Source organism: Theropithecus gelada, chromosome 9, assembly GCF_003255815.1.
Source record: "Theropithecus gelada isolate Dixy chromosome 9, Tgel_1.0, whole genome shotgun sequence".
Taxonomy (NCBI): domain Eukaryota; kingdom Metazoa; phylum Chordata; class Mammalia; order Primates; family Cercopithecidae; genus Theropithecus; species Theropithecus gelada.
Window position 1 is genome coordinate 88,341,342 of NC_037677.1, and position 15,043 is coordinate 88,356,384.

At 40.3% G+C, this 15,043-nt stretch overlaps 1 protein-coding gene across 1 annotated transcript in view; it reads left to right on the forward strand.

Annotated features, from left to right (window-relative positions):
- The first annotated feature begins 1,186 nt into the window (after nt 1-1,186).
- Nucleotides 1,187-15,043, forward strand: part of BTAF1 (B-TFIID TATA-box binding protein associated factor 1) — a 107,446-nt gene continuing 93,589 nt past the window's right edge. The window contains exons 1-2 of the mRNA XM_025397202.1: nt 1,187-1,508; nt 13,186-13,309. Of these exons, the coding sequence (XP_025252987.1) occupies nt 1,495-1,508; nt 13,186-13,309 (138 nt within the window). The 5' untranslated portion in view covers nt 1,187-1,494. The remainder of the gene's footprint in view (nt 1,509-13,185; nt 13,310-15,043) is intronic.

Below are 15,043 nucleotides of genomic sequence, written 5' to 3' on the forward strand. Positions count from 1 at the left end.
GATTCATGACCTCATTTTATTCCCACAATCTTCTGCAGTACCTCTCATTAGCCTCATTTTACAGATGAAAAACAGACTCAAGGATTGAGATGTAGCCTCTTCAGGTAATGAGAAGCCAATGGACCTGCTTTATAAGCATAGAAGCCACATGATAAAAAGCAGTGAGGTTTTTTTGAAGATTAATCTGTTGGTGGCCTATAAAATGGGCTGACTTGAAAATTTGAGAAATATTATTTTACTACTAGCATAAAAATCAAGTTTAAGGGCCGGGCGCAGTGGCTCACACCTGTAATCCCAGCACTTTGGGAGGCCGAGGGGGGCGGATCACTTGAAGCCAGGAGCAGGAGACCAGCCTGGCCAACATGGCGAAACTCCGTCTCTACTAAAAAATACAAAAAAATTTGCCAGGCGTGGGGCCCTTGTGCCTCCTAGCTACTCGGGAGGTTGAGGCACATTTAGAATTGCTTGAACCCGGGAGGCGGAGGTTGGCAATGAGCCGAGATCGCGCCACTGCACTCCAGCCTGGGCGACAGAGCGAAACTCGAGTAACAACAACAACAACAACAAAAAATCATGTGTAAGATGACAACGGCCTGGCAGAAGTGTTTAAAAGCCTAATGAACTTAAAACTATTGAAAAGCCAGATAAGTCCCCCAAAAGAACAAAAATTTAAGAATAGTAGTTTTCAAATCTGGTTGGCTGAGAAAATGATGGTACAAACAACACAAACAATTGAGAAATCTAACTTGGCAAAATCGTTGGTCAGAAGACCTCTCCAATACCTAAGCAGAACTTCTGGCAAACAATGACAAACATCTGAGCCATTTCTTCAGTGTCATAGCGACTTCTTGCTTTCACTCCTCCCACTGGCTTCACCACCTGGACAAGCTCATCTTAAGGTCCTTCTGATCTTGCTTCCTAGCAGTCTGATGGGAAGCAGAATCTGGGTGGTATGGAATTAGAAACCAAGGTTTTGAAGTTCCAAGACTTGGACTAAATCGACTTTTTCCTTCTCTGTTAAATAAGGGGACCCTTATTTCACCTCCTTCCCTAGTCTTAAGACTAGACATCCTCTCCATATCAGCACAAAGCGCTTTTATTTAGGTGCCTGCCACCAAACCCAACGCGCTCGCGCCAAGCGGAGCCCCTGTCGGTGAGCTTACGTCACTTCCGGCGCGCTGACGCTCAGTTCTGCGTGCCGACGCCCGCGTCAGCAAAGAGCGGAGCTGGGGGTACCCGGTTTGAAGTCGTGCGGGTCGGAGGACTGCCGCCTCCGCTACTGTCTTGGACCCCTGCTCTCCGGCCGCCGCGGGGACGAGCTCGGGTAGGCGGCAGGGCAGATGCCCGAGGGCCTGCGCTGGAACGCTCCACGCCGCACCGGCCGCTCCCCTGTGCTCCGCGGCCTGGGCCTGCGCCTCTCAGCTTTCTGGAAACTAGCGCCTCAGCTGCGCGGCGCGTAGGTCGCGGGGAGCTCCGAACCGCCGGCACCCGGCCATGGCGGTCTCCAGGTGGGTCTTGCTCCAGACGAGCGAACTGAAAGGCGACTCAGGCAAGGCATGGGCTCCTCTCAGAGCCCCTACTCCTAGAGAAGAGCGGTTCTCATTGTCACTGGACTCTGGCGCTTTCTTCAGTAGACTTCGGAGTTCGCCCCGTGGTCGGCGGGGGTTTGGGCTCGGGTTACTCCTGGGTGAATCGGTTCAGTAATGCCTTTTTCGTGTTAAATAGACCCCTTAGCACGTTAGAGCTGTTTTTTCTCTTTCCTCACCATGTTTCTGTTCTCTGGTTTCTCTTCCCTCTTTCGGTTCTAGGAGAGTAAGTCTCTTATCTTTCTCAGTATTCTAAGGCTGGTCCCTAACCTCCATTTCATGGGAAAACTTAGTAGTTAGTGTCGATGGAGGGGAAACCTGAATTACTATTATCTAAGAGACCGTCTAATTATGTTAACAGTTTTAATTTACGTTTTTAGGGGTATGTTCTTTCCTGAGATGTTTTTTAAAATTAAGTATAATTTCTCCTTTTGTTTGGCAGTAAACATTCCAACGTCAGCGTTGTAACCTTAAGCCAATTATCGTATTAGCATCATTTTCCGTAGCTAAGGCGTGGAAGATAAATCACAAATCTTATATTCTTTTGAAATATTGCCTGTCAACAGGAAAGCCCAGGAAAACTATAGAAAAACTAACAAGACATTTATTTGTATAGCTATAGGAGAAACATTCTTCTTTCCTCCAGTGTGATAGAATGGTTGGAAAGCTTTTGTAGGCGGATTTTGGTGGCCCTGTATACATGTGATTAAGGGATAGTTCCTCTGTGATAGTAATCTGGTGGATTCACCAAGTTCTTTAGAGTTGATATGGTAACTTTTAATGAGAATTGGATTCTTTTACCGTATAGACTGAAGGAATAAATGATGAAAACAAATAGTTTTCCTTCTTTTTTATAATTAACTGAACACATTCTTGGAGCATATTAAGTGCGCAAGTTTTATCTGTTTTGCAAGAGAAAGGATAACCCATTCCTTACAAACTCCCTAGATGACTGATGAAATAGTGTGTGGGAGAAGCCCATGGGAGTTGGGTGAAGGGGGTTGCTAGTTGCCGTAGTATGGGGCATCTGATTTTTATTTTATAGATTAATCTATTCAATGTGAGTAAATTCTTTTTTTAAATAAAACTGCCTTGAGAGAATGCAAGTGACATTTTACATTTTTGCAAATATAGAAAGGTGTATCTTCTAATTTGTTACCTCCTGTATAAATACATGAATATATGCATTGTAAATGCATTGCTATATAAACTTAATATAACATTTATCAGGTAATACAGTGTTTAAGGAAATGAGGACTTCCTTTCTTAGAGTAACATGTGTATTATCACAGGATTGGATGTAGCTTTATAAAGACAAAATGAAAGTGTTTAAAAAGAACCTAAGGCCGGGCGCGGTGGCTCAAGCCTGTAATCCCAGCACTTTGGGAGGCCGAGATGGGCGGATCACGAGGTCAGGAGATCGAGACCATCCTGGCTAACACGGTGAAACCCCGTCTCTACTAAGAAATACAAAAAATAGCCGGGCGAGGTGGCGGGCGCCTGTAGTCCCAGCTACTCGGGAGGCTGAGGCCGGAGAATGGCGTGAACCCGGGAGGCGGAGCTTGCAGTGAGCTGAGATCCGGCCACTGCACTCCAGCCTGGGCTACAGAGCGAGACTCCGTCTCAAAAAAAAAAAAAAAAAATAAAAAAAAAAAAAAAATAAATAAAAAGAACCTAAACTTCGGGCAACATTAATCTCTCTCTCTTTTTTTTTTTTTTTTGGTTTTTGTTTTTTTGAGACGCAGTCTGGCTCTGTCACCCAGGCTGGAGTGTAGTGGCGCGATCTTGGCTCACTGCAAGCTCCGCTTCCCAACTTCAGGCCATTCTCCTGCCTCAGCCTCTCCAGTAGCTGGGACAACAGGCGCCCGCCACCACGCCTGGCTAATTTTTTGTGTTTTTAGTAGAGACGGGGTTTCACCGTGTTAGCCAGGATGGTCTCGATCTCCTGACCTTGTGATCTGCCCGCCTCGGCCTCCCAAAGTGCTGGGATTACAGACGTGAGCCACCGGGCCGGCCTACACTAATCTCTTTTCGGAATTTTAGGACACTTAATATTTCTGAATGACTGAGTGGGTTTTGAAGGTACTGTCTTTTGTTCTGGATGTTGTGTTTCGAAGACTAGCACTCTTTTTCTGTAGATTTTTTTCTTGTTCACTTTTTAAAAAGCCTGTCATGTTTTTATGAAAGAGCTATTTCTGTGCTTAAACATTTTGAGACACCTTGTGTGTTTTGGGGGTAGTGTCAATTCTTGACTTTTTCATCTGTGGACTTCTTTGAATGGCAAATTTTAGTTTCAAGCTGACCTTCTCTACGCACGAAGCGTAGTTCTGTGCTAACCAAACTTCCTTTCTCTCCTGTTGGTGCAGACTCATTTTAATACTATTTTATGTAAAATAGGTGGAAAATAGCCCAGGAGGTAAAAATCATATGCCAAAATCAAGTCTAAAATATTTTTTTGCACTGTTTATTACATATGCGTAACTGAAGAGACACTGTAATATTTTAAAGACATTTCCACCAGAATTTCCAACAGATGGGAAATAGTAAATTAGTACCATTATTCCCTCAATTGTCTGGTCAAGAAATTTGAGAATATTCTTTGACTTCCCTTTTCCTCCCACTTCCCGTGTCCAGCCAGTTACCAAATCCAATCCTGTATATTCTGCCTTTCTAATCTTTCTCCAGTCAATCATTTTTCTTTCTATACCGGTTACCACAATCCTAAAACATGCCACCATCTCTAGTCCAAGACACCTTTAGAGAGACGCTTCCCTTTTGTCGCTGTAAAACTACATCCAATCTTTTGAAAATATACACTCTAGAAAATATACATTTCTAGCCCTAGGAAAGGAAGTACTCATCCCTTTAAATATTGTATCACCTGATAAATCTCATATTAAGTTTATGTATCATTGTATTTGGTATTCGGACTAGACTGTTTAGTCCAAGACAGGAGCCTCTCTCCTTTTCCTGCCTTCCATGGCATCTCATTCAATCTGTTCTTCACTTTAATTGCATTATTTACTGATTTGCAAATTTGAACATGAACATGGTCATCTTTCTGATTAATACCCTTTAGTCGTTTCCTATTGCCCTAGGATAAAGTCCGCATTCCCAAACAAACGTATCTTAGCAGATCCTTTGTGATCTGGTTCCTGCGTCGTCTTTTTAGATTCATCCTGTGTCAAGTTCTCTGTACTTCCCCTTCACCTTCTCTCTTCTATCCTCCGCCCTCCCCAGAATTCATTTTCTTACCCCCTACTCTTTATGTTTGGAACACTTCTTAGCCCCATCTCAAGTATGGCTAGTTCTGACCTTAGTTTTTTTTTTCTTTTTGAGACGGAGTTTTGCTCTTCTTGCCCAGGCTGATGTGCAATGGTGCGTTCTTGGCCTCCACCTCCCGGGTTCAAACGATTCTCCTGCCTCAGCCTCCTGAGTGGCTGGGATTACGGGCACGCACCACCACACCAGGCTAATTTTGTATTTTTAGTAGAGACGGGTTTCTCCATGTTGGTCAGGCTGACTTCAAACTCCTGACCTCAGGCGATCCACCTGCCTCAATTTTTTGATCTAAGCATATATATCACCTTGTTCAGGACTTTTTCTCTGGTTTTACTTCATCTGAGCTATTTGCACCAATACATATTCCTGTCAGTCATAATATTTATATTTTGTAATTGGTTAATTGTATCTTACTTGCTGGATACATAAACTCTGTGAGAGAAGGAAATGTGTCTTTGATTTTTTTCCATCCTCAGAATGCCTGGCTGTTAGTGGGTGTTCAGTACATGTAAAAAAAATGAATGAGTGATTTTGCTTCCTGCTTTAATACCTTTTGAGTTGCCATATGAGTTGCCTCATAAAGCAAAATAATGGTATTGAAAGATATAATACTTATTATTTAAATTATTCACAAGAAACACTGAAAGCCTGTAACATATACTAATTTGTTTTTTGCTGAGATTGACTTTGTGGAAGCAAGTCAAGTAGCTAGCGAATGACTAGCTGACTTTCCAGCATTCGCATCTTAAGGACAACATTGTTCTCTACTCCTACATTTGTAGGAGTATGATTTTACTGTAATTTGTGCATAGTAGACTATTTCCAGTGTTTTTCAGTGAGTGCTTTTGAGTTTAACTACTTTTTTTCTTTTCTTTTTTTCTTTTTTTGCAGTAAGGAAGACTTTATAGCTTTTAATATTGGCCATTTTCTAATTTTAACAATCATCAGAATATTTTTTTTCTTTTTAAAGCTACCTCCTACAGGAAGGAAATTAGAATAATTTTTTGAAGTTTATAATACAGTAAATTCTGTAATAGCATGGTCATTTATAATGCAAAATGGATATGATGTATTTTGTGTGGTCATATATTTTAAACCCTGCTTAATAGGCTTGGTTTTACTGTACTTTCAGTTGTAAGAATGTGGCAGATTATGAAATGCATGACTGTTGATCTGTAGCTGAGTTACATCTTGCAAAAATAATTTTGTTACTCTCTGAAATTGTAAATACAGTCATAGCATTTGAAGTTCTCTGTGAAATGCAGTGAAATATCAATGGAAAATGATATGACTCTTTTAGACCCTTAGTACAAGACTCAAAATACAGATGTAGGAGTAGAGGAGAATGTTGTCCTTAAGATGCAGATGCTGGAAAGTCAGCTAGTCATTCACTAGCTACTTGACTTGTTTCCACAAAGTCAACCTCAGCAAAAAACAAATTAGCATATATTACAGACTTTCAGTGTTTCTTGTGAATAATTTAAATAATAAGTGTTATATCTTTGAATACCATTATTTTGCTTTATGAGGCTTTTTCTCATTATCATCTGTTACTTAGTTGGGATTTTGCCACCAACAGTAAAAGCTACCTTTGCGATCGCACCACTGCACTCCAGCCTGGGTGACAGAGCAAGAATCCGTCCCCTGCCCCCCAAACAAAGCAACCTTAGATGGATTTCTTAGCCATTTTGTTGTTTGTTGTTTGTTTTTGGAGGCAGGGTCTCACTCTGGCCTCCAGGCTAGAAAGCTGGAGGGCAGTGTTGTGCCACAGGCTCAAGTGACCCTCCCATCTCAGCCTCCCAAGTTGCTGGGACCACAGATGCACAGCACCATGCCTGGCTAATTTTTTTTGTGTATTTTGTAGAAGTGGGATTTCATCATGTTGCCTAGGCTGGTTGCAAACTCCTGGGCTCCAGTGATCCACGCGGCTTTGCCCCTAAAGTGCTGGGATTACAGGCATGAGCCACCGTGCCTGGTTTAGGTTTATGGAATCTATAGCTGTGTTGGGAACCATGACTTAATACAATTTTTAAAACAGCTTGTTTTTGCTACCTTTGCCTGTTTATGCCACAATTAATGGAACTGATTATTGTACATTGGCTAGTTAATAGGAACATAGTTTTTCCTTAATCAGCTAGAGAAGGTTTCAAAAATATATAGTTTTCCCTCAGCGATCTGTGCTGTAAAGGTCATGTCTACAATGTCTAGACAGTACTTATGATATGACTGTTTTAAAAGCCATACCTTAGATTTCTCACATATCTTTGCATTTGAAAATGTTACAGTGTTCAGAAAGGGTTCAGAAAAAACAAAAACGCATCCTCTTATGGAAGAAACAAATTGCTACATATGAGCAGACCTTCCTCAATTTTGTTAATTTTCTGTTTGCACTGTTGATACTTCAGAGCAACATTGTTTCAGTAGGCCTATTCTGTCAAATAAAAGGAAGTTTCTTGATGTAGGGGATGTTGAGTGGATCCTGGACAGGAAAATGTTAATGTAGAAAAAACTACCAATAAAGGACAACACAGGTTTTCTAGGCCTATTCCTCCATTACTGTTAATTTATTTTTAATAATTTTTTAAAAATAGAGATGGGGTCTCTCCATGTTGGCCAGCGTGATCTTAAACTCCTGCCTCGAGCATTCCTCCCACATTGGCCTCCCAAATGCTGGGATTACAAGCATGAACCACCTCACCTGGCCCTTATTGTTAATTTCAATCTATTATAAGATGACAGAAGGGACTGTTGTAAATTGTAATTTATCAAATATCTCATACTTTAAAAAATTTAGAGATAAACCAGAAAAAGTAGAAGAGTCATTATCAAAACTTTTCCATTTCAATCCCAATGGTAAATTCCTCCTTATTTCTTTGGTTTGTTTCTCAAGGTACTTGTTTGAAGTATTATTTTTAATTTTTTTTTCAATTGTGACACACACATAAAAATAGACTGTTTTAACCGTTTAATAATACACTTTAAAATGTATTATGACGTTTACATGTTAATACATAATATATATTAATATGAAGTTTTAAAACCACCCATACTTCTGCTAAATAACCTAGATTAGTATGTACTATGTTTTGTCATTAAGATAAAGTCATGCAAGAGGCTATAGGTTGTTCGATCAGGGATGGAGGGTAGAAAAAAATGTCTTGAAGGAAATAGCATAGCTTGGTTGTACATTTTCACCATTCTTCATTCATTTAACCAATACTAACTGAGTGCTTTCTGTATCATAGGTGCTAGAGGTATAGCAGAGAAAAACAGTGTGCTCTCCATTCTCATGGAGTTTATGGTCTGGGGTAGAATGGGATAACTTATGTAGCATACGCCTGCCCTTACACCTGGCTTTGGTATGGTTTCACACCTTCATATTGATTCTTAGTGTTCTGTATGATATCTTTATGTTTAAAACAACATAACATTAACATAGTTTCAAATTATCCACAACATGACCTAGAAAGTATATGTTTAAAAACACTAATCTAGAGAATTTGTTGGAAGTTGTTTCTTTTGAAACATATTAATGATAATATGTACACTGTGCTAAGTTCCACATATTAAGTACACACTGTGCACTGTACTAAGTGATGGTCATGATCTTTCCTTATTTCCTAAGTAACACAGAAAAGTAAACATTCAAATCATCTATACTTAAAATTTTACTGTACTTTTGCTACGTATAAAATATGTGTAACTAAATGGATACTCTTGACTGATCATGCTTTTTTAGTTAAGGACACAAAGCTATCTTTGTGAGGTATTCTGTCAGTTGACCTTCCCTAATTTATCGGAGAGTTTAACTTTATTTCGAAAATATCAGTGTGGCTTTTTGTGCCCCACCCCCCGGGATGTTTTAGAGTGGAAATACAGCATGTGTTTGTTTATTAACTATGAAGTAGTAATCTAGGACACGTTTTATTGTTTAAAATGCGTGACATTTCTTTCTGTTTATTTTTATGGCTTTACTGTTATGAATTAACATAATGCAAACATCTGGAGAGGAGAGAGGTTGGATTGCAACTGCTAGCATAACCTCTACAAAATTCTATGTACTCTTTCCTTTTTCTAGGCAGTCTTTAGAATATTTGCCTGAAATCACAGGTTACATGAATCATGTCTTGTTTAGTTATTTCTTGGAGTTGACATCCAGATTGAAAATGGGCCAGATTTCTTATTCTCAATAAATTTATAACCAGTGGATATTATAAAATATAATTTTCTTATGTTTTACTTATCCTTCTATAGTCTTTGGTACCTTCCATGCAGCTTGACATCAGTTACCTGTGTCTCCTCTGTCTGTCTGTCTATCGTTCAGAGAATGAAGAATGTTACTTTTTCCTGCTAGCTGTTCTGCAACAGAAATTTTAGCCAAAAGTAGTATGGGAGTAAGTACAGTGTTCCCTCAATCAGCCCTCCTTTTAACTTTCCCTTCTCTTCTGACCGTCTAGCTTCCTTCAGACCTTTCCCTCACCAAGGGCCCTGTCTACCCTCCAACATAATACTGACTCTGTCTCACGTTCTTTTCCTTTCCCCACCAGTTCATTGTATCAGCCTTTTCCATTGTGGCCTGGCCCTGATGCTTACCCTGCTTGCCTCATAGCTGGCTACCCTGAGATAACAGGTTAGACTGCCCTCTTGTCAGATCTTTGTCTGCTCATCTCTTTGTTCTTTTGTTCTTCCTTTTATGTGGTGTCCAATCTGCTCTCCTGGAGAGAGGAATGGGGCTATGAAAGGGGCTTTAAGTCAAGAGAATCAAAGAAGCATTCTTGTGTCCCCATTCCTCTATTCAGGGAGGCAATTTTGGTTACCATCCAAAGTGGAAGAAGTAAGGATAAACAGGCATGGAGTGGATGAGAGAATGAGCTGATCTGCTACCTTAGGGCATTTGGCTGGTGGGAGAGCAGAGGTGACGTGACATGGCATTGGGATAAAAGGCTCTGCAAAAAGGAGAGGCAAGAGGAACTGTGTGGCTGTGGGACAGGATCAGCATTAGGTTAGAGAAGAGTCTATAAGGTCTTTGAGCAGGAGTTCTAAGTGAAGCTGGGTAGCAGGGGACCAAAGGAAAGTTTAGGAGGGATGGAAATTATGGAAGGAATATAGTGCCTATTGCATGGCATTTTTCAGCTTGCTATTTGGGACAGGCCTAACTGCCTTATTCAGAATGCTGAAGTACTGCTGTGCTGATCTTTTCATTTACTGAAACATTACCTTACCAATCCATTTTTTTGTGTAATACTGCTATCACAGATTAAGGATGTTTCTCAAAGGAAGCAGGAAAAAAAAAATACAAAATACTTTTTCTTTCCTTAAAGTTGGTTCTTAAACTGTCCCTAAGAAACTTGAACTTTTCCTTAAGTATAGTTTTAGTTACAGTAAATATCAACTATGTAACAAATATTTGAATACTGTGCAAAGTGTTGTGCGAGACAAAAAGAATGATTGAAGGAGATGAAGCCTAATGAGGAAAATTAGACATCATGTGACTAATGTGAGAGATGCCACCAAATAGCATGATAAATACTTAAGTAGCTGTTCAAGTTGAGAATTCATGTGGGTTTCAGAAAAGGAAGTAATCTCTGTTGCATAGTAGTTTGAAATGGTTTCAAGAAGGTGAGGGACTTCAGCTGAATCTTGATGGATGGGAGCTAGCTGGAAAGTTGAACAAAGAGAAAATATTTTGTTTGTTTGCTGTAGCACATTTTATTCTCTTGTTAGAGAAGCAAGCTCAGGCACACCTGAAGATCACGTCTAATCGTGTGTCTGGTTAAATTCCAGGTGATAAACCCATATTCTCAGCTGTGCCTCCCACCAGCAGTTCCTGTCTCACACCTGGGGCCGTTATATCTGCACAGCTGCCTGCTGTTGCAGTGAGGCAGAGTACCTACTCACTGCAACCACAACCAGTGACCATTCTGGGGATCTGGCAGAAACTGGCCAGGAAACCATCCCCTCAAAGAGGGGTGAGCCACTGTAACCCTAGCTTGGAGGAGTGTGAGAGACATTCTAAGTGGAGGAAACAGTATAGGCAAAATTGTGGAAACCAAAAATACCCATATTTGGGAGATACTTTTTGTTTTGGATTACTGTCTGGTAGGTAAGTGTGAGCCATTGAAAGTTTTAGAGTAAGGTAGTGGTTTATTCAAAGGGTGCTTTAGGAACTTAATCTGGCAACAGGATGACAAGGCAGTTGGGAGTGTGAAACTGGCACTCTCAGAGGGCCTGGACTTGGGGAATATTTGTTCTGGATATAATTTAAACAAATAACAGTATACAGTTTCCTCAGGGAGAAACTGATGAGAGTTGAGCAGCCAAGGATTGAACATGAATATTCTCCCAATATTAATATTAAGAGTATTAAGAATAGGAGAACTAAGGAAAGAAGAGTTTGGAGAACAGGGTAATATAATGTGCAACCTAGGAAGGAAAGTAGTGTAAGAATGGGGTGCTTGCTGGTCACAGCTGTCAAGGAAGAGTCAAGAAAAGTTGGCCTTTTAAAAAACTATTGGATTTGGAGCCTAAGAGTTCATTGGTGACCTTCAGGTGTGATATTTCAGTGTAGAAAGATGGAACCTTGATTTATATGGATTAAATTGTATGTGATGAGGAAATGTTGTTTTAAACACTTGTTCAAGATGCTTGACAGTAAAAAGAAAGTGTTCTAGAGAGTGGAGATCAAGCAGTTTATTTTCTCAGTAGGGAGAGAGCTCTGCATATTGGAAGAAGAGAATGGATTAGTAACACTGATTTGAGATATTGGAGAAAGGATAATTGAATGAGGGTAGAAGGGGGATGGTATCAAGACAAAAGTAGGTCAAGAAACCATTTTTTCCCTTTTTTTGGTCCTACTGTCTGATTGACTGTTCACCAATCCTATAGCAAAAGCCAGTGAATGAATGGGTAAAGGCAAGTGTTTAGACACAGTCTCACTTTGTTACCCATGCTGGAGTGCAGTGGCGTGATCTTAGCTCACTACAACCTCTGCCTCCTGGTTTCAGAAGCAATTCTCCTGCCTCAGCCTCCCTAGTAGCTGGGACTGCAGGTGGATGCCACTACACCTGGCTAATTTTTGTATTTTTAGTAGAGATGGGGTTTAACCATGATGGCCAGGCTGGTCTCGAACTCCTGACCTCAAGTGATCCTCCCACCTTGACCTCCCAGAGTGCTGAGATTACAAACGTGGCCATGCCCTGCTGAGTTTCCTTCCATTTTACTTCATGTATCACACTGCTGCCGGATTAATCTTCCTAAAGCGTAGTTTCAGTTCCATTACTTTCTTGACCCAAGACCTTCATGGTTGCGAGTTCATTAAAAGGTCTCCACAGTAGGATTCCAGCTACTTCTGTAGCTGTATCTCCCACTCTTCTCTTAAGTATACCCTGAATTACAACCAAACTGTGTTGTTCATTTCCCTAAATATACTCTCCCTTCTCTTATTGTGTTCTTGTTTTCCATCTTCCAGGTATTTCTTCCCCTTTCCCTTTCACCACCTAATCTCCACCAGTGTTAAAATTCTTTTCTACCAGTAAGATCCATCTCATACACCATTTATTTTATGAAGCCTTTTCAGTATTACATAGTTGGGGATATAGTATTTGCTCCTTTCTTTCACAATCCTCAAAGCACTTTGTACTTCTTTTTCTGCCATGTGTCGTATTGTACTTGCCTTACCTGCTCCCCTCAACCTCAGTAGCAAGTTCCGTAAGAGATTAGGCATCTCTTGTAATCCTAGCATAGGTCACTTTTATTTTTATTTTTGCAATTTTAGAAAAAGTATTATTTTAATTGACACATAATTGTACATTATTATGGGGGTACAGTGTGATATTTTCATATACATATATAATGTAATGATCATATTAGCATATTATTCACCTTAAACATTTATCATTTCTTTGTGTTGGGAACATTCAAAGTGCCTCTCTTCTAGCTATTTGAAAATATACAGTAAATTGTTTTTTAGTCACTCTACAGTGCCTCAGAACACTAGAACTTGTTCCTTCTATTTAGCTGTAAATAGGTTAACCAGCCTCTTCCATCCCCCTTGCCTCTCCTACCCTTCCCAGCCGCTAGTAACCACTATTCTACTCTTAACTTCTATGAGATCAACTTTTTAGCTCACATTTATGAGTGAGGATATGCAGCATTTATCTTTCTGTGTCTGACTTATTTCACCATAATGTCCTTCCGGGGCTTATCTATGTTAGTGTAGGTCTTCCTTCATAGCATCTGCTCAGTACATTTGTTGACTCAAACTTGTACATATGAGGAAAAACATTTCAGAATAACCATTGTATTTTTGTTATTTCAGGCTCGATCGCCTTTTTATTTTACTGGATACTGGCACTACTCCTGTAACAAGAAAAGCTGCTGCACAGCAACTTGGAGAAGTGGTGAAGCTTCATCCCCATGAACTCAATAATCTCCTGTCTAAAGTAAGAACTTCTTTTTTCTTTTAGTATAGTACAATTGTAGAGACTTATTCATGGATAAGAACACAAAAATAAAGGTAAACATCATCTTAATTTTTAAACATTTTTGCTATTTCTTTTTTTCCCCCCTGGTCACAAGACTTAAACTTTTTTTTTTTTTTTTTTTTTAAATCAAGTTTAGTAGTTTAAGGGATTTGAATATAGATCCTTTTGCCTGTGGCACAAATTTGAATCTGTCCCAGTTTGGTAATGAACTAAGTTGTTTGTCTGGTTTGTTAGTGGTCTAACTTGTTCTTAATGACTAATAATTATATTATAGTTAGTAGTCTTTGAATGGATGAGTACTCATGGGCAATGACTGAAATACATGAGAAGTTGGAGTCTTACTACATTCTTAGTTATCAGCTGTTTGAAAATGGGGGCTTTCTGCTTTGGTGGATCAGTGTTTTCATAATCCTAGTCCATTTTCTTCCCTTAAGCAACTGCTGTATTTTTACTGAACTCTGTATGCTTATTGAAGTGTACCTGTATCGTAACAAGTGGCAAATTCTATACATTTAATTTCCTGACATGGAAAGTAAAGCAGGAGTGCTTTGTGTAGGAGTAGGGGAGTTGGGGAGGTAGATACAGGATAGTGTAGGGGAGCAATATGTTTGCCCAGATATCGGGAGCCCCAGGATCTCTCTCTCCTTTCAGTTTGACCCCTTTTTTCGTTCTCATCTGTCCATCTCTGTTGTGTATGAGTGGGAGTTCCAAGCCCTTTTCAACATACACACATCTGCACTATGTGGTTGCTACCAGAAGGACTAACAGTGACTTTCTTTCCAACATAATTCCCACTTACATATTATCCGAACTTTCTAACTAGGATGTAGATGGAGAGACAGTGATTTGATACCTACAGGCTCCATGTTCTTAGAATGAAGAAGGATGCATGTTAGGCAGTATTCGTGTGTAAGATGGAGACAGAGAGAGGCAACATATTTCTTCTCCTCAGCCCAAGAGAAGAAATGGAGAACTGAATGACCTGAAACTGTGAAACAATGAACAGGCCCCATCTGTGCTGAACTGAGAAAAGTTTTCCAGCCTTCCAAGTGAGTTCTGGTCTTCTTCACTCAGACCTCAGCATATTGGCTACCATCAAATCATTCCCAAAGAGGCAGAGTTTGCCTTTAGCACTGTCTCACCATCTTTCCTCTTTTCTCGGCCGTCAATGTTTTCCTGTTGCCCATTGGTTTTGTTTCTTTCTCTTTTCTTTTCTTTTTTTTTTTTGAGACGTCTCACTCTGTTGCCTGGCTGGAGTGCAGTGGCGCCATCTCGGCTCACTGCAACCTCTACCTCCCAGGTTCAAGCGATTCTCCTGCCTTAGCCTCCCAAGTAGCTGGGACTATAGGCGCGCACCACCATGCCCAGCTAATTTTTCTATTTTTAGTAGAGACGGGGTTTTTCCATGTTGGCCAGGATGGTCTTGATCTCTTGACCTCGTGATCCTCCCGCCTTGGCTTCCCAAAGTGCTGGGATTACAGGCGTGAGCCACGGCACCCAGCCGGTTTTGTTTCTTAAACAGCTTTATTGAAATATAATTTACATCTGTAAGTTTCAATTTAGTGGTATTTAGTGTATTAACATTGTGTACAGCAGCCATCACCATACTGTAATTTTAAAACATTTTATCACCACAAAAAGAAGCCTCATACCTACTAGCAGTCACTCTTCAATACTCCTGCACTCGTGCCT